Genomic DNA, 23142 nt, shown 5'->3' with positions numbered 1-23142 from the left:
AAGACCTGCCGGCTGGTAGGTTAATTGGTCATTGTAGATTGTCATGTGATTAGGCTAGGATTAAATAGGGGGATTACTGGTGGCGCAGCTCGAAGGGTGGGAAGGGCCTTCTCTGTGCTGTATGCCAATAAATAAATAAATTTACTTTGAACGAGATGAAATACGTAAAACAAAATAAAATTATAATCCGCTGCAAAAAATAAACTGCTGACTTACCAGATTTGAGTACTACCTGTGCAGAGAGAATAATTGTAGTTTATGGTTGAATCCCTGCATCAGAACACTGAAACAGTCCTGATGCAACTTATCGATCCAAACGTTGACAATTCTTCTCTCCACACAAAGGCTGCCTGACTAGCCTTATTCCTCTTGGAGACACTAGAGACTGCAGGTACTCTAGATTCTAGCATCTGAAGTCTCTTGTGTTTCCATGATAAACTGTTATCTGATTGCTGGTTCATTATTGGGCTGACTGGGCCTAGTTCCCACACCCTCTCTATGCACCAGAACCCCTGATTCCTGTACTCTTCTCCTGAAGCCCCCAAGAACCTGCACATAAACTCTAGAATACTAAAGTTTCAGTTTGCACACTCCCTTTCAATAGACCAAGACCCTGTTTCCCACATTCCCTTCAAACACACCAGGTTCCAGATACTTGCATTCTCTTTAAATTCACCTGGTTGTGTCTCACAGCTTCTCTTGAAACTTAGGTTCACGGGAAGTGTTGGTGTACTACTACGCTGAGTAACATTTTTAAAAAAGTGCAATAAAGTGTGTTGATAATTTAAATAACATCAAATCATATGGAAGATCTACAAATCTCGTACCACCTAAATACTGAAGGTACTGAATTACCAGTTTTACAAATAAAAATTGGATTTAATGTGATCATTAGACTTTATTATTAGTCATAATTTAATACAGCAGATTAATGGACTTGAGGATAAACTGCAGCTATTCAGAAAGAGAACTCCCCACCACATTCTTCCAGCAATAAAGGGCATGAAAAAGCAAAAAGTTTTAATATCTGTAGCTGACTTTGGTACTGAAGATGTCTAGGGAAATGAGTTAAATGAAAAAAAATCCACTGTAGAAGTCATTACTGATTCCAGTAAATTTCTTGGCTCTCTTAGTCTAACCAAACTGCATGTCACTCTGACATTAAATGAAAGCTGAAACAAACATTTCAAAATAGAATAAATGAAACATCACGAACAATTTCCCTACAATGCAAAGGGTACATTTTTATGAATATTAACCGATGAAAGCAAAGTTAATGTAATACATGATTGAATGCTCAAAATGTCCAAGATATTGAAACCCCTCTGGAATGCAGTATTTTTAAATGGAGTTTCTGGAATTCAAATCAGACTTTTTTTTTGTTTCAATAATGTCCAATTATCCCATGTCCACTTAGTTTAACAGCAGCATAAACTAGAATTGCGCAATATATGATTACATGACAGTTGCAATACTTAATTGGTAGTAGAAACATCAAACTACAAATAAAATAATTTTGGTTCCATTTTGGATGTATAAAGAAAATGCAGCAACAAGTACAAAACAAATGTTTTTTTTAATATATTGGGACCAAGCTTTTACAGATAAATCTGCTGTTAAGACCTACATAATAACCACAAATGAAAGTAGCTGGATAACAAAATTATTCACTATGTAAACGTATCGCAGACCACATCGCTACTTGTCTAGACTTCAGTCCTGTCTATCTTCCTTCAGTTACATCTTTTTTTATATTAATTTCATATATACTGTATAAAAATAAAATCAAAATATCTGTAGTAGTATTACAAATTCCAACCAACAAATATAAAATATATAGCAACTGTGAAAGTTTATAAAAGTGAGTGTGCATTGCATGCCAACTAAATTCCATTCCTCGGGTGGGGGAGGGGAAAAGGAACTAAAGGGAGAAGTATAGCAGGTAAATGGAGAACCAGTATAAGGCATTAATCACATATTCAAGTGGCAACATAATTGAGACTCTAAACTTAAAGGGTTGGTGCAACAATTGTTTCTAACATACAGTATTCTAACTCTAAAGTATTTACATTAAGTTAACTTCATATTTCAAGTGTTAACAGGACAAGACTGCTTCCTGCTGGCTACATCAGACAATGCAAATGTTCTGGCTTCCAGAGCCACAGTTGTATGAACATCACTTCTCATACATAAGCTGTTTTTTAAATATAATTTCCTGCATGGGTTAACTTGGATTCGATATGAAGCTCATGGTGGAAAGACATCCATTTCAATCCTTTCTTTATTTGCCTTTGAAACAGCAATATCTGTGAATCTTAAGTTTTGTTAATATTAGTAAACATTTAGTAGATTTATTTTGAAGGATTGTGTTTATCTCTTATCATTGCGCCACGGGTTTACGCCACAGCATAATCATGGAGTACTGCGTGTGTGTATTACCTTGGTTAACACCGATTATCAGAATAATCAACAGGATTAGTATAGTCAGGGGAGTGGTGATTCTATATTGAATTTAATATGTAATTTTCTTAATTTTCTACAGTTTCACAAGTAAGATCTCATTAAAAACCTTGAAGAAAGTGTTCATCTCAGGCGATTTTTGAGAAAATGCTTAACTCAGTGCATAGCTTTGTATATCCACACTGCACAGGGATCTACATACACAGTAGAGTATATCCACTCAACTGTGAAAAGATCATTCACTTTCAGAGGCATGGCGCACAGAGGGGAGACGCGTCTGAATGCTACACGACAATGTCAGCCTCTGAGCTGAGCAACGACGATTGCCAAGATCTGGAAATGAGATCAAAACGTGGTGATTCAATTGCTTCTTAGAAAGAGTCCATCGTTATCATAGCTGCAGCACGAGTCTGTACCAGAGCTGAAGCGGCAAGAATGAGAACAACTTGGGCTAAAAGCGAAGTTGAGATGTAAACAGAGAAAGCCTACATATTCATGGAGAACACTCACAGAGACAAGAAAAGAGCACGTGTAGAGGCTACATTAAGTGTGCTCAAGTAAGAGGCTGCCTCAGCAGAGGCAAAGGTGTATGAGGCAGCAGCTGACTCAGACAGTGGTGAAAGTACAACCAGAATCTGTCACGCTTTGCCATCACAACAGCCAATGCAGCTTACTAAAGAATATGTCCAAACACATTTTGGCTATAAAAAGATGGCGCTCTAGCTCTACGAGAAGTCGTCTAAACCATGCAGCCAAAATACCTTTCACATAGTCTAGGTTTTGACAGTCAAGGTCTACAGTTGCAAAGACCGATGACATCCCTTTCTGCAGTTTCATCACAGCAAAGACTTCAGTCAAGAATTGTTACCGATGTCAATTCCATCAGCACAGACATGGACAGACTGAACTTCCAACCATCCCAGAACACACATTTGGCAAACCAGTTTCCACAATGTCCTCTTTCAGGAGTCACAGGTGGATTAAATTTGGCTTGTTTTCTGGCTCATCGAGACTTAGTCACAGCAGAACTAAAGGTGTTCGACAACCAGTCTGCCAGTTCATCTGTTTTGGAAGTCAAGGTTTTGCAATGCTGTGGGAGGACCAAGTCTCAAACCTAGCAAAGGGCTAGACCTTCTCTAGAAGCATATTGATGGGGAGTCATGTAAACATGCAAAAGGGTTAGGGAAGTGCACATTACCAATACAACTGTGGGTTTGTAAGTGCTGTAGCAGAGGCTGGACAAATGCGATGGCTCTCCAGTGGCAATTGAAGTATCTCTCTTCAGCAGACTCGATAATTTTCCAAAGCTTTCACACAAACTGTGGAAGCTACTGCAGCTTGCTTTGCAAGCCACAAAGAATGAAGGTTACTTACTAGGAAACATCAAGAGGAATAAACACAAAGGTGGAGAAACCAAACAATATGCAAAAACAATGGATAACTGAAGGGTTCAAGCATAAATTGAAGCATCCTGCCTTCTAACTGCAATTTTCATTCTTAGTGGAATTTGTCTGCTGCCATGCAAAAATGCAAAATGACTCTAGTCTTGTGCTCTCAACTTCCGGTAACTCGCCTTAGAGAGGTCTCCAACAGAAGAATGGGAAACCATAATCACAAGTGGAAAATTCCATTCGAAGCCCGTCAGACAATGCCTGGTCCATAAGAAACCTCGCCCCTTAGGGAAGTGCAGAGGATGCAGGGAGAAACCACTTGCAGATAGGAGATGCTTTCTAAAGGAGCACTCAATATGTTTCAAATTTCATGCTTCAACAGAGCACCAAGCAAGACTGTAAATCTATCAGTGAGTGCAACACTGGCCAGCAACTTTGGTCACTATTAGCTCCAGCAAATCTACAGCAGAGCATGGAGGATGCCAGCTGAGCATCTGTCGGATGTAGCTACTTCCACAGCAGAGGTATGTGGGAAGGGCTTCTAAGGCAAATCCTGCTCTATGATATGTTTAGTCAAAAACCTAAAGGTATATGTTATATTGGATGAGCAGAGCAATATATCATTGGCAAAATCAACATTCTTTGACACAGTTAGTATTCAAAGTTCTGTTTCCCCATACACTCTAAAGTTGTGTTCTGGAACATCAGGAATTGCAGGAAGAGGAGCCAGTGGATTTGTTGTGGAGTCAATAGTAGGGAGATCTGCTTACCTTTGCCAACACTCATTGAATTGAGAGTGACCATATTCCCAACAACAGGGATGAAATCCTAACTCCTGAAGCTGCACACTGACACTCACATCTTACGGCCGTAGCTGAGGATATCCCCATTTAACTCTTCTGCTGTGATTTTCCTGTTGCTTGGCAGAGATGCCATCCATGCACATAAGGTATGTGAACAGTGCAATGATTGGTACAATGCACCTTTTGCCCAATGACTGGACCTGAGTTGTGTCATAGTGCGTGAAGTGATAGCACTCATCAGCTCATTGTCAGCACATTTAAGAGTAATGTCCTAAAGAACGGTGTTCAAGTCATTTTAGACCCTGTGAGAGCAGAATCCATAAGAATGACAAAATTGTAGACAGCAAATCAAGCACCCTGACATACCTGCTTCTGCTCAACCAGATTAAGGCAAGCTAGTCTTCTGTCACTCGAAGATGGTTATAAGCTGGCACCAGCCATTGAACACGAGGTCTTCCATCGAATCATGAACGACGTGTTTAGTAAAGACGTGTCAAACAGTTGGGTAGCTCCCTTTCTTTTCCACTCTCCACAACTGCCAAACAAAGAGCAAGTCCTTCGTTGACTCAGGTCTCTCAGTCACACATTGATGAAGGTAGAGCAGTGGATGTAGTGTATATCGATTTCAGTAAGGCATTTGATAAGGTTCCCCATGCGAGGCTCATTCAGAAAGTAATGAGGCATGGGATCCAAGGAAACCTTGCTTTGTGGATCCAGAATTGCCTTGCCTATAGAAGGTAAAGGGCGGTTTTAGATGGTTCGAATTCTGCATGGAGGTTGGTGATCAGTGGTGTTCCACAGGGGTCTGTTCTGGGACCCTTCCTCTTTGTGATTTTTATAAATGACTTGGATGAGGAAGTAGAAGGGTGGGTTAGTAAACTTGCTGATGACACAAAGGTTGGGGGTGTTGTGGGTAGTGTGGAGGGTTGTCAGGGGTTACAGCAGGACATCAATAGGATGCAGAACTTGGCTGAGAAGTGGCAGATGGAGCTCAACCCAGATAAGTGTGAAGTAGTTCATTTCGGTAGAAATTTGAAGACAGAATATAATTATTAATGGTAAGACCCTTGGCAGTGTGGAGGATCAGTGAAATCTTGAGGTCCGTGTCCATAGGACATTCAAAGCTACTGTGCAGGTTGACAGTGTTGTTAAGAAGGTGATGGTGTATTGGCCTTCATCAACCGTGGGATTGAGTTCAAGAGCCGTGAGGTAATGTTACAACTATATAAGACCCCACTTGGAGTACTGTGTTCAGTTCGGGTCACCTCATTACAGGAAGGATGTGGATGCTATAGAGAGAGTGCAGACGAGCTTTACCAGGATGTTGCTTGGATTGGAGAGCATGCCTCGATAGGTTGCGTGAACTTGGTCTTTTCTCCTTGGGGGCGACAGAGAATGCGGTGACCTGACAGAGGTATGTAAGATAATGAGAGGCATTGATCAAGTGGATAGTTAGATGCTTTTCCCCAGGGCTGAAATGGCAAAAACCAGTGGACATAGTTTTAAGGTGTTTGGACGTAGGTACAAGGGGGACTTCAGAGGTAAGTTTTTCACACAGGGTCGTGGGTGCGTGAAATGCACTGCCAGTGAAGGTGACAGAGGTGGATACAATAAGGTCTTAGATGATTAGAGAGGTACATGGAGCTTAGTAAAATAAAGGGCTATGTGGTAGGGTAATTCTAGGCAGTTTCTAGAGTAGGTTACATGGTCAGCACAACATTGTGGGCTGAAGAACCTGTAATGTGCTGTAGATTTCTATGTTTCTATGAACCAGAAATGAAAGATCATTACACGGAGTTCACAGAAAGACCCAAAGGAACAATCATGCTGAGTTAGTGGCTCCATCAGATCCCATAAAAGAAAACTGGTATTTGCCCAGCTTCAGTATTTACCATGTCCAGAAGCCAGCACAAATATGAATTGTCTTTGATTCAAGTGCTCAATTCAAAGGCGTATCACTAAGTAATGTGTTCTTGCAGGGTTCAGACCTCAATAATAGTCTGCTTGGGGTCCTCGTACACTTCAGAACTGAGTCTGTCACAGTGATGGCAATCTCAGATTCTTGTGATTTCATGACCACCAAGTGGACAGAGAGATTCTGAAGTACCACATGAGAGTTCATGTAGTTAGTACCTGTCCCTCACCAACTGTGGCAATCTATGGCCTTAGAGGACAGCAACTGAAGGAGAGAAGGAATTCGGGACTGTAGGCACGTATTAACTTGTCGATGGTCTTAAGTCATTTTCTAGTAGAGAGCAGTCATTGCACTGAAAGCAGTGCAAGATGTGTTGATAGTCTGATCTCAAACTGCATAAGATCACATCCAACAACGCTGAGGTCTTACAGTATTTCCCATCTGAACATCCGTCCGAAGGTCTGCAGAAATTTGATCTTGGAAAGGACCTTCGTCCTATGCAATGCAGTCTGGGCCTTGGATGGAATCCTGTTACCAACACTCTTATTTTCCAGGTCACTGATACTGAAAGACCCTTAACCCGTCATGGCGCACTACTGACTATCAATAGCTTATTTGACCCTCTTGGATTTGCTGCGCCAGTCAGTATCCAGGGTAAGAGAGCTGACCTTGGGCACTTGTGGATGGGATGTTCCATTCTCCAAAGAGAAATATAAGCAGTGGTGTTCTTCCCTTCAGAACCTTAAAGGCTTGAAAATTCCAAGAACTTGAACAACAACTCTTCCAGCTACAGCTCAAAAGAAAGAGATCTGCCTTTTCTGTGATGTGTCAACTAAAGTTAATGCTGTTGCATACCTGAAAGTCACAGATGTTGCTAGGATTCATCCTGGCCAAGGCTTGAACTCAGTACTGTTGTTCTAGTAGTGAGACAGCAGAAATGATAACCGAAGAGCTGGACACATAACTAGATAATATTGAGCACTTTACCGACAGCAAAGTTGTGCTCATTTTATGTAGTTAATGAAACAGGGAAATTCTACTTGTATGTACATAATAGGATCTAACTTATCAGGCAATCAACTCAGAACAGCCAATGGAACGATGATCCCACTGATCTCAGCCCGGTTGATCATACCAAAACAGGGCTCCAAGCTAATCAGCTCACCCTCTTCTCATGGGTAACTGCCTTGAATTTCTTGCTGATCCCCAGCAATGTCATCAAGGCCAGTATTTTCGATGTGAGAATGGTTAAAGACTGTGTAATAAGAATGCTTTCAAGACACAAGTCTCCGAGACTATCCTTTTTCCAAACACTTAATAAAACAGGCATTTGACTTTTGTTTCAATAATTAAGTTTGACATCCTATGAAAGCTAGGTGGGTAGGGTTTTGGCCTGTAGTGTTGCAGTTCATTTTGTATGAACATCACTTCTTGTACATAAGCAGTTTTTATATCATTTCCTGGATTGGTTAATTTGGATTCGACATGAAGCACACGGTGGAAAGACATCCATCTCAATCCTCTTTATTTGCCCTTGAAATAGCAACATCTATGAGTCTTAAGTTTCGTTAATATTGGTACACATTTAGTAGATATATTTTCAAGAAGTTTATCACTTATTGTTGTGCCACAAATTTATTCTTGTTTACGCAGCATAATTATGGAGTGTGGCGTGTGTATTACCTTGGTTAACACTGATTCAGGGGTGCAACGATTCTGTATAGAACTTAATATGTATTTTACTTAACTCTCTGCAGTTCCACAAGTAAGGTTTCATTAAAAACTCTGAAGGAAGTTTCTGACTCGGGCGATTTTTGAGAAAGTCCTGCTTTTCAGCTTTCTGCCTAACTCATTGTATAGTTTTGTATATCCACATTGCCAGGGTGGTAGAATAAGACCAAGAGACAAAAGAGCAGAATTAGGCCAATTCCATCATGGCATATTATTATTATCATTGTATATTATTCATCTCAACCCCATTCTCCTGCCTTCTCCCTGTAACCTTTGCCCTGACTAATCAAAAACCTATCAACATCAATCTTAAATCTACCCAATGAACAGACCTGCACAGCTGTCTGTGGTAATGAATTCCACAGATCTACCACCCTTTGGATAAAGAAATTTTCCCTCATTTCTGTTCTAAATGGACATCACTCTATTCTGAGGCTGTGCCCCCTGGTGCTAGACTCCCCCACTACAGGAACCATCCTCTCCACAACCACTATCTAGACCTTTCAATATTCGACAGTCCTCAATGAGATTCTACCCCCCGCCCCCCCATTGTTCTACACTCCAGACCACAGGCCATCAAACACTACCCTTTCATTCCTGTGATCAATCTCGTAAACCACAAATGTGCTCTTCAATGCCAGCATATTTTTTCTTACATCAGGACCCAAAACTGCTCACATATTCCAAATGCAGTCTGACCAATGCCTTATAAAGCCTCAGCATTACATTATTGCTTTTGTATTCTAGTCCTCTCAAAATGAACTCTAACATTGCATTTGCCTTCCTTACCACCAATTCAACCTGCAAGTTAACCTTTAGGAAATCCTGCATGAGAAGTCCCTTTACATCTCAAGAGTTTTGAATTTTCTCCTTATTTAGAAAATATTCCACGTCTTTATTCCTTCTGCCAAAGTGCACGACTATGCACTTCCCTAAACTATATTCCATCTGCCACTTCTATGTCCATTCCACCAATTTGTACGTCTTTCTAGAGACATCTTGCTTCTTCAACGTTACCTGCCCTTCCACCTACCTTCGTATCGTCCGCAAACCTGGCCAGCAAGTCATCAATTTCTTCATCTAAATCATTGACATATAACGTGAAAAGAATTGATTCCAACTCTGACTCCTGCAGCACACCGTTAGTCACCGGCAGCCAACCAGAAAAGGCTCCCTTTATTCCCACCTTTGCTTCTTGCCACTCAGCTAGTACCTTTCCTGTATAATACCATGGGCTCTTATCTTGCTAAGCATGCTAATCTGAAGCACCTTGTCAAAGCCCTTCTGAAAATTCAAAAAAGCAACATCCTGACACTCCTTTGTCTATCCTACTTGTTACTTCCTCAAAGAATTCCAACCAATTCGTCAGGCAAGAGTTGCCCTTGAGAAAACCACGCTGAATTTGGGCTATTTTATCATGTGCCTCCAAGTACCCCAAAACCTCAAACTTAATAACAAGCTCCAACAAATACTTATTAAGGTTGCTTACCATTTCTTGTCCCCCATTACTACCACTCCAGCGTCAATTTCCAGCGGTCTGAAATCCACTTCCATCTCTCTTTTACTCCTTATATATCTGAAAGAGCTTTTCGTATCCACTTTTACATTATTGGCTAGCTTATCTTCATATTTCAACTTTTCTCCCTTTATCGTTGTCTTAGTTGGCTTCTGTTGGCTTTTATGATGTTTCCACTCCTCTACCTTCCATCTAATTTATGCTTTCTCTTTTGCTTTAATGCTGTCTTTGACTTTCTTCGTCAGCCATAGTTGCCTCATCTTCCCTTTAGAATAATTCTTTATCTTTGGGATGTTCCTTTCCTGCACATACTGAATTTCCCCCAGAAACACCAGCCATTGCTGTTCTGCCGTCATCGCTGCTAGTGTCTTCTTCCAATCAACTTTCACCAACTCCTCTCTCATGCCTCTATAATTCCTTTCACTCTCTACTGTAATACTGATTTTAGCTTCTCTTTCTCAACCTGCAGGGTGAATTCAATAATATTATGATCACTGCCTCCTAAGCATTCCTACACTTTAAGCTCCCTAGTCAAATCTGGGTCATTACTTAACACCCAACCCAGAATTGCCTTTCTCCTAGTGGTCTTAACCATAAAGCTGTTCTAAAAAGCCATCTTGTAGGCATGCTACAAATTACCTCTCTTGGGATCCACCCCCAACCTGATTTTCCCAATCTACCTGCATATTGAAACTCCCCCATGACTATTGTAACACTGCCCTTTTAACATGCTTTTTCTATCTCCCATTCTAATTTGTAGCTCACACCCTGGCTACTGCCTATATGTAACTCCCACCGGGGACTTTTTATTCTTGCAGTTTCTTAACTCTAATCACAAAACTTCCACACCTTCTGATCCTATGTCACCTCAATCTAAAAATTTAATTTCTTTATCTTTACCAACAGAGCCACCCCAACCACTCTCTTTTTGATACATTGTGTATCCTTGGACGTTAAGCTCCCAACTATGATCTTCTTTCAGCCATAACTCAAAGGTGCCCACAACATCAAACCAGAGTGCAAAAGACAACAAACAGCAAATGCAAAAATAATTAAAGTTTTAGATGTCACGCCGAATCTCTGTCGACTCTGAAGGAAGCAAACTCCTTCAGTGCTACATTCGTCACCCTTTTTGATTTTGGCCCCATGTTACACTTTAACTCATCCCACTGACTGCAATTTTGCCCTATCATCTATTTGTCCTTCTTCAGTCTCACTACACACTACATCAATTTGTATACCAACTACCCCATCCTCAGACCTATCACTCCCAATCCCATCCCTCTGCCAAATTAGTTGAAGTCCTCACCTACAGCTTCAGCAAACCTGCTTGCAAGGACATTGGTCCCCTTCGGGTTCAGGTGTAACCTGTGCTTTTTAACAGGTCATACCTTCCCTAAAATAGATTTAATGATCCAGAAATCAGAAACCTTGCCCCCTGCACCAACTCGTCAGTCATGCATTCATCTTCCAAATCATCCTATTCTTACTCTCACAGTCATGTGGCACAGGCAGCAATCCAGAGATTTCTATCTTGGAAGTCCTGCTTTTCAGCTTTCTGCCCAACTCCCATAAGACCATAAGACAAAGGAGCAGAAGTCGGCCATTAGGCCCATCGAGTCTGCTCCGCCATTTTATCATGAGCTGATCCATTCTCCCATTTAGTCCCACTCCCCCGCCTTCTCACCATAACCTTTGATGCCCTGGCTACTCAGATACCTATCAATCTCTGCCTTAAATACACCCAGTGACTTGGCCTCCACTGCTGCCCGTGGCAACAAATTCCATAGATTCACCACCCTCTGGCTAAAAAAATTTCTTCGCATCTCTGTTCTGAATGGGCACCCTTCAATCCTTAGTCATGCCCTCTCGTACTAGACTCCCACATCATGAGAAACTACTTTGCCACATCCACTCTGTCCATGCCTTTCAACATTCGAAATGTTTCTATGAGGTCTCCCCTCATTCTTCTAAACTCCAAGGAATACAGTCCAAGAGCGGACAAATGTTCCTCATATGTTAACCCTCTCATTCCCGGAATCATTCTAGTGAATCTTCTCTGTACCCTCCCCAACGTCAGCATATCCTTTCTTAAATAAGGAGACCAAAACTGCCCACAGTCCTCCAAGTGAGGTCTCACCAGTACCTTATAGAGCCTCAACATCACATCCCTGCTCCTATACTCTATTCCTCTAGAAATGAATGCCAACATTGCATTCGCCTTCTTCACCACCGACTCAACCTGAAGGTTAACCTTAAGGGTATCCTGTATGAGGACTCTCAAGTCCCGTTGCATCTCAGAACTTCGAATTCTCTCCCTATTTAAATAATAGTCTGCCCGTTTATTTCTTCTGCCAAAGTGCATAACCATACACTTTCCAACATTGTATTTCATTTGCCACTTCTTTGCCCATTCTTCCCATCTATCCAAGTCTCTCTGCAGACTCTCTGTTTCCTCAGCACTACTGGCCCCTCCACCTATCTTCGTATCATCAGCAGTATACCGGACTTCGTATCAAACTTGGCCACAAAGCCATCCATTCCATAATTCAAATCATTGATGTACAACGTAAAAAGAAGCGGCCCCAACATGGACCCCTGTGGAACACCACTGGTAACCGGCAACCAACCAGAATAGGATCCCTTTATTCCCACTCTCTGTTTCCTGCCAATCAGCCAATGCTCTATCCACGTATGTAACTTTCCCATAATTCCATGGGCTCTTATCTTGTTAAGTAGCCTCATGTGTGGCACCTTGTCAAAGGCCTTCTGAAAATCCAAATATACAACATCCACTCCATCTCCCTTGTCTAGCCTACTTGTAATTTCCTCAAAAAATTGTAATAGGTTTGTCAGGCAGGATTTTCCTTTAAGGAATCCATGCTGAGATCTGCCTATCTTGTCATATGCCTCCAGGTACTTTGTAACCTCATCCTTGACAATCGACTCCAACAACTTCCCAACCACTGATGTCAAGCTAACAGGTCTATAATTTCCTTTTTGCTTCCTTGCCCCCTTCTTAAATAGCGAAGTGACATTTGCCATCTTCCAGTCCTCTGGAACCATGCCAGAATCTATCGACTCTTGAAAGATTATCGCTAATGCCTCTGCAATCTCCACAGCTACTTCCTTCAGAACACGAGGGTGCATTCCATCTGGTCCAGGAGATTTGTCTACCTTTAGACTATTCAGCTTCCTGAGTACCTTCTCTGTTGTAATTGTGACTGCACTCACTTCTCTTCCCTGCCACCCTTGAGTGTCCGGTATACTGCTGACGTCTTCCTCAGTGAAGACTGATGCAAAATACTTGTTCAGTTCCTCCGCCATCTCCTTATCTCCCATTACAATTTCTCCAGCATCATTTTCTATAGGACCTATATCTCCTCTCACCTGTCTTTTACTCTGTATATACTTGAAAGAGCTTTTATAGTATCCTCTTTGATATTATTTGCTAGCTTCCTTTCATAGTTAATCTTTCCCCTCTTAATGACCTTCTTAGTTTCCTTTTGTAAGCTTTTAAAAACTTCCCAATCCTCTGTCTTCCCACTAATTTTTGCTTCCTTGTATGCCCTCTCCTTTGCTTTAACTTTGGCTTTGACTTCACTAGTCAGCCACGGTTGCATCCTTTTCCCATTCAAAAATTTCTTCTTTTTCAGAATATACCTGTCTGGCACCTTCCTTACTTCTCGCGTAAGCTCCAGCCACTGCTACTCTGCCGTCTTTCCCGCCAGTGTCTCTTTCCAGTCAACTTTGGCCAGTTCCTCTCTCATGCCACTGTAATTTCCTTTACTCCACTGAAACACCGACACGTCAGATTTCGGCTTCTCTTTCTCAAATTTCACAGTGAAGTCAATCATGTTATGATCACTGCCTCCTAAGGGTTCCTTCATCTCAATCTCTCTAATCATCTCCGGTTCATTACACAATACCCAATCCAGTACAGCCGATTCCCTAGTGGGCTCAACAACAAGCTGTTCTAGAAAGCCATCTCGCAGACGTTCTACAAATTCTCTCTCTTGAGCTCCAGTACCGACCTGATTTTCCCAATCCACTCGCATGTTAAAATCCTCCACGATTATCATAACACTGCCCTTCTGACAAGCCTTTTCTATTTACTGTTGTAATTTGTAGTCCACATCACTGCAAGCTGTTTGGAGGCCTGTATATAACTGCCATCAGGGTCCTTTTACCCCTGCGATTTCTTAGCTCAACCCATAAAAATTCTGCACCTTCCGATCCTCTGTCACCTCTTTCTAATGATTTAATATCATTTCTTACTAATAAAGCCACGCCTCCCCCTCCCTATATTGTCTCTTCAGGACCTCCTCCATTTTTCTACTTATGTCATTGGTACTAATATGTACCATAACTTCCAGCAGTTCACCCTCCCCATCCCCCTTCAGAATGCTGTGGATCAGATCCAAGATATGCCTGATCCTGGCAACTGGAAGGCAACATACCATCTGGGTGTCTCTTTCGTGCCTACAGAATCTGCTCTCTGCTCCTCTAACTATGGAACCCCCTGTCACTACAACACTACCGCAACATTGCCCTTTTGACATGCCTTTTCTATTTCCTGTTATAATCTGTGGTCCACCTCCCAGCCTCTGTTGGGAGGCCTGTATATAACTGGCATCAATGTCTTTTTATCCTTGCAGTTTCTTAACGCAACCCATAAGGATTCAACATCTTCCAAACCTGTGTCACATCTTTCTATTGATTTGATGCCATTCTTTATCAGTAGAGCCATGCCAACCCCTCTGCCTACCTCCCTATCCCTCCGAGATAATGTGTAACCTTGGACATTCAGCTCCCAACTACAACCATCCTTTAGCCACAATTCAGTGATGGCTACAACATCATACCTGGCAATCTGTAATTTACTTTATGTACTTCATAGTAAAAGAATCAAATCTACATTCTGAACTTATTACAACAGCACTGTCGGAGGGCTTGCTTTCCTATAAAATTGGTTTTATTTAGATTTTTTGCAACATGAACTGTTGTTAAAAGTTTTCAACCTTTGTTGTTTTTTTCGATGTTGTGTTTAGTTAGGTTCCCCCCCCACATAAATTCTGTAAAGGAACATTTTAATTCTATATTTCAGTTTTTTGGTAGTCGTTTGTGAATTCTGTAATTATGCAAGCTGCTGTAAGAATGGAGTATGCTGTACTTGCATCTGTGCATGCAAAGAGGGAGAAAGAAGAGGGACAGAAGGGGAAGAAAGAAGGGTAAAATGAGAATGAAAAAGATTGTGATAATAAAATAAAAATCAAAAAATGTCCTTAAGGTTTGTAAATAGTAACAGTATAAGAAAAGGAGGTGGGCTTACTGTGGGACCAAAAACTAGGTGGAGAGCATGACCGAGGTAATGAGAGTATTTTATATTCATCTGTACCCAAGATTCCACCAGATTATCAACCAAGTAAGATATAGTAGAGATAGTAAATAGGTCAGAAATTGATAAAGAGATGCTAGAAAGCTCGCTGTAAAATTAATTGTCCAGTCCAGAGAGGTGCTACATCTTAAACGGCTTGATGGAAAAGTAGATTCTGGCAAAAATCTCTGCTATAAAAGTCTCTCCTTCAAATGCCTCTTTCATTTCTCTTAGTAACTTGCGAAGCTTTCTCTTAACTGGTTTATTTAAAAGATATCCCTGTCTGTGTGTGTATGAGTGGGTGGGTGGGAGGGAGGCAAGAAGCTTCGTTTGCTGTTGTTGCTGTTGCTTGCATGTCCTACTAAACATTGTGGGCAGGCTACGTTGGCGCCAGAATGTGTGGTGACTCTTGCAGGCTGCTTTCAGCACATCCTGTTTGTTAATGCAAAAGATGCACTTTACTATATGTTTTCACATACATGCGATAGATAAATAAATCTGAATCAGAATATCAAATTTTAAAGTACACTCTCTTCATTTACTCTTACCCAAGTCATTTTCATATTCAACATCCTTTACTGTGACAAGGCAACATATGGTGCTTTATGAAATTGCTGCAAAACACTCAATCATGTCCTCTCTTTCAGTAAGATAATTTTCTTTTAACACAAAAAATTTCTTGGCCAGTGTTTGCAGAATAAAGAATCCTTACCAAAGTTTTTTCTAAAACATAAATATATTAACAATCGATTGGAAATTAATTATTAAATAATTATACAAGATAAATATGGCGTCTTGTTGTTAATAGAACTCACCAGCCTTCATCATCATCTCCTTCTGGTTGAACTACATCTTCCTCTGGAGTTTCTGAGATAGCTTTTGTAAGCTTTGATTTGAATCGATCAAGCAATGCCAAAGTCTGTGAATAGAAATTCTCAGTAATTAAAATCTGTTGAAATCATGCTCGGTTTTACAAATTGTTTTGATTTTTGGAATAAAAACTTTCTGTACTTCATAAGCCTTATGTTCGTCTGCTGTTTTATACAAGTTAATCGTGGAAATGCATGGTAAGGATATATATTGGACTCAGCTTAATTGGGCCATCAGTTAATTGGGGCAGCCACTTACTTGGGACAACTCTTAACAAACAAAAACTAATCAGTTGTGTGTACTTGAGTTCAAAAAGCAGTAATTTTTTTTCACTGACAGTTGGTGAGAAATAAAGAGTAAGCCAAATCAGAACTGTTTTGCTCAGTGTGGCTTCAAGCATTTAGGTTTGGAGATGCCAGAAATAGCAGGAAATGAAAATGAAACAATTTCACTTTATCTACAAGTTAGAAACGAAGAAGAATTTGAAGGTATCGACAATCATCTTGAATGTTAAAATTAAAATGAAGAATTGGAGGATGGAATTAGCAAAAACATTGTATAAAGGCAGTCCATTATCTGCACTAACTGATTTTGTTCATTTACAATTGAGAGAACATGACAGGGTACTCTGGATAAATTCCTCCGTTGATAACTACTAGGAACTAATGCACAGTTTTATAGTAGTGTATATAATAGTGTTTTTGTTAGTGTTCTAATTTGCTCTGTATTTTATTTAAATACATAACTTGTTACTCAGTTTTTCTTTTATGCCTTGCTTCAGCTAATTGAGGCAGGCGGTTAATTGGAACAAAATGTACTGGTTCCAATGTGTTCCGATTAACTAGATTCCACTGTATTCCTTTCTTTGTGACCATATTTTTGGAAGAGTGCATTGCATAACAAAATCTTTGCATTGTTGTTTCAGAGCTTAATCCTAGTGCATATTGGAATAATAATCTTCTCTAGTAGCCCTAATAACATTACATAAAAATTAGCTCACATGTAATCTGATGCTGAAGGCATCACTGTAAATATGCTTATATGGATGCCTGTTGTTAGAAGTGAAAAGATTTCCAAAGGTGAGTTTAGGGCCAAGGAGGATTGCTGTGGCCATGAAAATAATTATTATAATTACTATGTATATAGCTAAATGGAGGATACATAATCTTAAACACCAAAAATGAAAACAGTGTACTGATTTTCAGTGACTTATTTTGTCTACGAGTTAAGGATTTCCAATGGAAAAAAAATCTACTTAAAGATCATTATCAAGGTAAGTCAAATGCTATGAATAATGCTACAGCAGTCACATTTCACAATTTTGAACTTAAATGCCATCCCCATTACCCTACTATCTTGCTATTTGAGAGCCGTGATTTAACAGCTGGCAGGTGCAAATCCAATAAAATAAGTTAATTTAGGGTAAGCCAGGTACAGCAGGGCAAATTGTTCCTATATTTCCTCCTTACTCTTTTACTATAGTGCAGTAACATTTCTACTTTTTCAAAAAGAAACGTCATGCTTCACCCATTCTTAGATAAATTCACTTTACCAGACTAATAGTTGACTAGTACCATTAAATTACAACAGTGATCATGAAATTTATAAAATAGGTTTTGATTTGGATACATATTTTAAAGCATGGAGCTGTCCCGAAGATGGATTGGTGGATAGTGTGCTTTTTAGTAATGATTTAATCTAGGTAGCATCTCAAAATCATGGCACTATATGAAAGTTCAAATAACATACCCCTGCATGATCAATCTGGCATGTGGGAATTTATCAAAAGCCTTGCTAAAATTCAAGTAGGTACCATCAATAACATAACCCTCATCAACCCACTTTGTTACCTACCTAAAAAAATTTAATTATAGTCAAATATGACCTTCCCTTGAAAAATCAAAGCTGACTATAATTATTATTGTTCTAAATGATAATTAGTATCAAACTCCATCCAAAAATTAGTCCAATAGGGAAAGAGACAGACTTCTAATTACTCTCTCATTTTCCCTACTACAGAATGGGATAATGTCAGCAGACCTTTAGTCTTTGCCAGTGAGGTTTGAGAAAAGTCCACATCCTTTCTCACTTGTAACAACCTGAGTTTTTAATTCATGCTGTAGTTTATTTGCTTTCAAAAATGCTTTTTGAATGCTTTCAAAAACAATGTACTATTTTCTCTCTCACTAAAGCTATCCATCCAATATTTCAAATTTTATCACTTAAAAACAACATGCTTTGTGAATGCAAATAAAAATATACATTAAAAATCAACTTAAGAGTGTTGATTGTGATTTCTGCATTGGAGATCAGAGATTTAAAATTTCACTTCAAAGATAAGAAAAGATAGACAGACTCTCCAGCTTACGATTTGATCTTTATATCTAGGTTTCTATTTCCATGGTAATCATGTGTCAAGAATAGATACAGTAGGTTTTCAGGAGTGAATACTACTTCAAGTTAATGAAATAATACTTTGGTCCACCTGCAAGCAAAATAATATAATCCTTATACTGTTCGGAAATAACTGTAAGCAACACACACACAAAATGCTGGAGGAACTCAGTAGGCCAGGCAGCATCTATGGAAAAAACAGTACACGCGACGTTTCGGCAGGACTAGAGAAAAAAAAAGATGAGTAGTAGATTTTAAAGGTGGGGAGGGGGAGAGACAAACACAAGATGATAGGTGAAACCGGGAGGGGGATAGCTGGGAAGTTGATTAATGAAAGAGATACAGGGCTGGAAAAGGCGGAGTCTGACAGATGAGGATAGAAAGCTACGAAAGAAAGAAAAGGGGGGAGGAGCTCCAGAGGGAGGCGATGGCAGGCAAGAAGATAGGGTGAGAGAGGGAAAAAGGGATGGGGACTGGTGAAGGACAGAGTGGGGGTTGGGAGAGTAGCCATTACCGGAAGTTCGAGAAATCGATGTTCATACCCTCAGGTTGCAGGCTACCCAGGCAGAATGTAAGGTGGTGTTTTTCCAACCCGAGTGTGGCCTCATCGTAACAGTAGAGGTGGCCATGAATTGACATATTAGAATGAGAATGGGGGATAACTGTCACTTAACTACCATTGATCATAACACTATGCCAAAGATGATATTTAAAAAAGAGACACATTGTGGAGTTCACTATTTTTGCTAAACTTTCCCAAAGACCAATGGATTACGGATGCTTAAAATCAGCAACACATTTCAGTAAGAAAACATCCCCTCGCAATAATCTTAGAACAGTTCAGAAGAATCTGTTCATTAGGTATAGGAATGAGGTACGATAAAAATTATCACATTTCTGATAATTATATGATAGGATGAAAGATTTGTACTTAAGCTATGTTTTCATTCACAAGTGGTTGGACAACAATCTGGAGATATCCTCATATTCCCGAGAAACAGAACTCGCCTGAATTTGATATGCATATTGGGAAAACTTGGAGTTTATAAAGAGCATGAAGTACCAATACAAAGGTACCTTTGTTATCTGCTTCTAGTGCAAGTCTACTTAACTGTTGCAAAAGGTAAACACCTGGCTAATGTTGTCCACAGTGGTATAACTCTAAATCATCATCTGTGGAAACACACAAGCAACAGGCCTAACAATTTGAGTACCGAAGGGTAATGTTCATCCAATGATTATGGTAAGAGATTACTAATGCCATGGATGTTCCTTGCATACAAAATATTTTACTTTAGGTGTCCTAAAAACTTTGATTCCACTGGACAGATTAGGCCTTTAGCTGAAGATGCATTATTTAATCATTACCTGAACAACCATTAAAGAATCAACCAGTCAGCAGTTTGGAAATCATTTCGTCTACAAATCTTTATCATTATTCCACTTTGAGGGCTCCTTCTATTCGGATGAGAAAATACAAATAATCTGAGAGATCTCAACATAGGGATCATTAATCTCCCAGTAAAAACATTGCTTAGGTAAACAGTTTACTGTGTGCAAATGCCTGGGATAGACCACTTCAGTTATAAGAAAAAATAGGATAGGTGGGGTTTCTTTTTGTAGAGTAGAGGGGATAGGAAGAAGTCCTTAAAGAAATATACAAAATAATGAAGGAGCATAAATGCTGCCTGGCCGGCTGAGTTCCTCCAGCATTTTGTGTGTGTTGCTTATAGTTATCTCTGAACAGTTTAAGGATTATATTTTTTTTGCTTGCAGGTATTATTTCAATAAATTGAAGTAGTATTCGCTCCTGAAAACCTACTGTAATAATATTGGGATGAAATTTTCTATGATGAGATTCTTCTCAGTTATTTTCATAACCACTTTTGAAACTCAAATACAGCATTAACAGTCCAGGCCAATGAAAGAAAATATTGAAATGATTACTATATAGATAGGTGTAAAGGCCTTTCTAAAACTGTTGTTACAAAAATACATTTGTGGGTTATCTCACAAAAAGAAATGGCAGAAGTTATAGTAGAGGCTTTGGTGATAATTTACCAAAATTCTCTGGACTCTAGGCAGGTCCCGGCGGATTGGAAGACAGTGAATGTTGCGCAATGTTCAAAAAAGGATGTAGGCAAAAGGTAGATAACTATAGGCCAGTTAGTTTAGCATCTGTAGTTGGAAAAATGCTTGAAGCTGTCATTAAAGAAGAAATAGCAAGGCATCTGGAAAGAAATGGATTCATCAGGCAGGCACAGCATGGATTCAGCAAAGGCAAGTCGTGTTTGACAACCTTACTGGAGTTCTTTGAGGATATAATGAGCGCAATGGATAGAGGGGAACAGATGGTCATTACTTACTTGGATTTCCAGAAGGCGTTTGATAAGGTGCCACATAAAAGACTTATCCATAAGATAAGGATGTATAGAGTTCAGGTTTATGTATTAGCATGGATAAAGGATTGGTTAACTAATAGAAAGCAGAGAGTTGGGATACATGAGTGTTACTCTGCTTGGCAATCAGTGGTGAGCAGTGTATTACAGGGGTCAGTGCTGGGCCTGCAACTGTTCACGATATACATTAACGACCAGAAAGATAGGACCAAGTGTAGTGTATCTAAGTTTGCTGATGATACTAAATTGAGGTGAAAAGCAAATTATGCAGCAGTTGTGGAGAGTCTGCAGAGAGATATAGATAGGCTAAATGAATGGGCAAAGGTCTGGCAGATGGAGTACAATGTTAGTAAAGGCGAGGGTTATCCACTTTGGAAGGAAAGATGAAAGACCAGATTATTATTTAAACCGTGAAAAAATTGCAGCATGCTGCTGTGCAGAGGGACTTGGGAGTACTTGTGCATGAGTCACAAAAGGTTGTTTTGCAGGTGCAGCAGGCTATCAAGAAAGCACATGGGATGTTGGCTTTCATTGGCAAAGGAATTGAATTTAAGAGCAGGGAGGTCATGCTGCAACTGTACAGAGTACTGGTGAGGCCCCACCTGGAGTACTGTGTAAAGTTCTGGCCTCCTTACTTGAAGAAGAATATCCCGGGCTTTGGAGGCATTTCACCAGGTTGATTCCAGAGATGAGGGGGTTAGACTTTCAGGAGAGATTGAGTTACCTGGGTCTGTACTAGTTGGAATTCAGAAGAATGAGAGGAGATCTTATAGAAACACATAAAATTTTGAAAGGGATAGATAAGATAGAGGTAAGAAAGTTGGTTCCACTGATAGGTGAGACTAGAATTAGGGGACATAGCCTCAAGATTTGGGGGAGTAGATTTAGGATGGAGATGAGGAGGAACTGCTTTTCTCAGAGGGTAATGCATCTGTGGAATTCTCTGCCCAATGAAGCAGTGGAGGCTATCTCAGTAAATATATTGAAGACAAGGTTGGATAGACTTTTGCATAGTAAAGGAATTAAAGGCATTGGGGAAAAGGCAAGTAGGTGGGGATGAATCCATGGCCCGATCAGCCATGCTCTTATTGAAAGGTGGAGCAGTCTCGATGGGTAGATGGCCTACTCTTGCTCCTATTTCCTATGTTGTTGCATATAAAGTCTGTATTTAAATGCTCAGTGAAAGTGACACTTGTGGATAACGTGAAAGAGGGTAGCTTTAGCAATTATAGCTTCTGGACTGGACACCCATTCAAAATTCATTACAGAAAAATAAATGTAATTTAGCAATGACTCGTACTCACAACTTTTTATATTACAAAGTGGGTTTTAAGATAGAGATGTCTCTGCTGCTGTGTCTCCACAGATATTTATTTATGTATCTGAGTGGAAAGACCATCCAGTGGCAAATGGTAATTAATCTCAAAAATGTAGTTCGGACCAAGACAGGAAATACTATTCCCAGCACTTGATTCATGAACTAGTTTAATTCATGAGCAAAAAAAGAGATACAAAGGAGTGGAGATGCTCCAACATGCTAAAAATAAACTGCTGCAAGAACTCAGAGGGTCAAGCAACATCTGGGAATGTTGATGTTCTTAATGTTTCAGATCAAGATCTTGTATCACAACTGAAAATGTGGAGGGAAAATACAGAAGTGAGAGGGAGGGGTGAGACAAAGGTTCGTAGGTGATAGGTGGAAACAGCTAATTTAGTTATTGTTGTGAAAAAGGTTACTCAAGGTACATGATCAATACAGAGAAACTATGAACAAACAAAAAAGACATAATCGTAATTTTTACTATAATGACAAAGCACAGTTACTAAATTAAACCGGGCAATTTGTTCAGAGGACTAACAAACCCTGAAAAGAAAAATAACATCTTGCTATATTAGAAGCATTGTATTAATGAGGCACTGTACTCAACTCCAAAGATGCAGTTCTGTCCTCATATAAGTACTTGATGAGACCATCTTGATACTGCCTCCTTTTTTGGCTACGAAAATGTTCAGAGGGAAGCCAGAAAAATAATTTGAAGCTTAAAGAACCCTAGCTTTTTGGATAGAACTTATCAATTTATTTATTTATTAATTTTAGGGTAGTGTAGATGTTAAGGTATGTCAAAAGTAGCACATCAACTAAATAATGCAAAGCATGGGTTTTTTTCCCTCATAAGTTGCAAATTGATAAATGAATTAAGTATCCATTTCAGCAAGAACTGTATAAACCTACAACAGCAAAATGGATTTTGAATTTGTTTGGTGGTTCTTTTTTCCCTAGAACGT

At 39.8% G+C, this 23142-nt stretch overlaps 1 protein-coding gene across 1 annotated transcript in view; it reads right to left on the bottom strand.

Annotated features, from left to right (window-relative positions):
• The window catches only part of cwc27 (CWC27 spliceosome associated cyclophilin), a 168753-nt gene that overhangs the window by 15718 nt on the left and 129893 nt on the right, over positions 1 to 23142 (bottom strand). Inside the window, exon 13 of the mRNA XM_063043006.1 lies at positions 16009 to 16112. Within this exon, the coding sequence (XP_062899076.1) occupies positions 16009 to 16112 (104 nt within the window). The remainder of the gene's footprint in view (positions 1 to 16008; positions 16113 to 23142) is intronic.

The sequence above is a fragment of the Mobula hypostoma genome, chromosome 3 (genome assembly GCF_963921235.1).
Source record: "Mobula hypostoma chromosome 3, sMobHyp1.1, whole genome shotgun sequence".
NCBI classification, from domain to species: Eukaryota; Metazoa; Chordata; class Chondrichthyes; order Myliobatiformes; family Myliobatidae; genus Mobula; species Mobula hypostoma.
The sequence above is the reverse complement of the archived record's forward strand: the minus strand, read 5'-3'. Positions and strand labels throughout refer to the sequence as shown.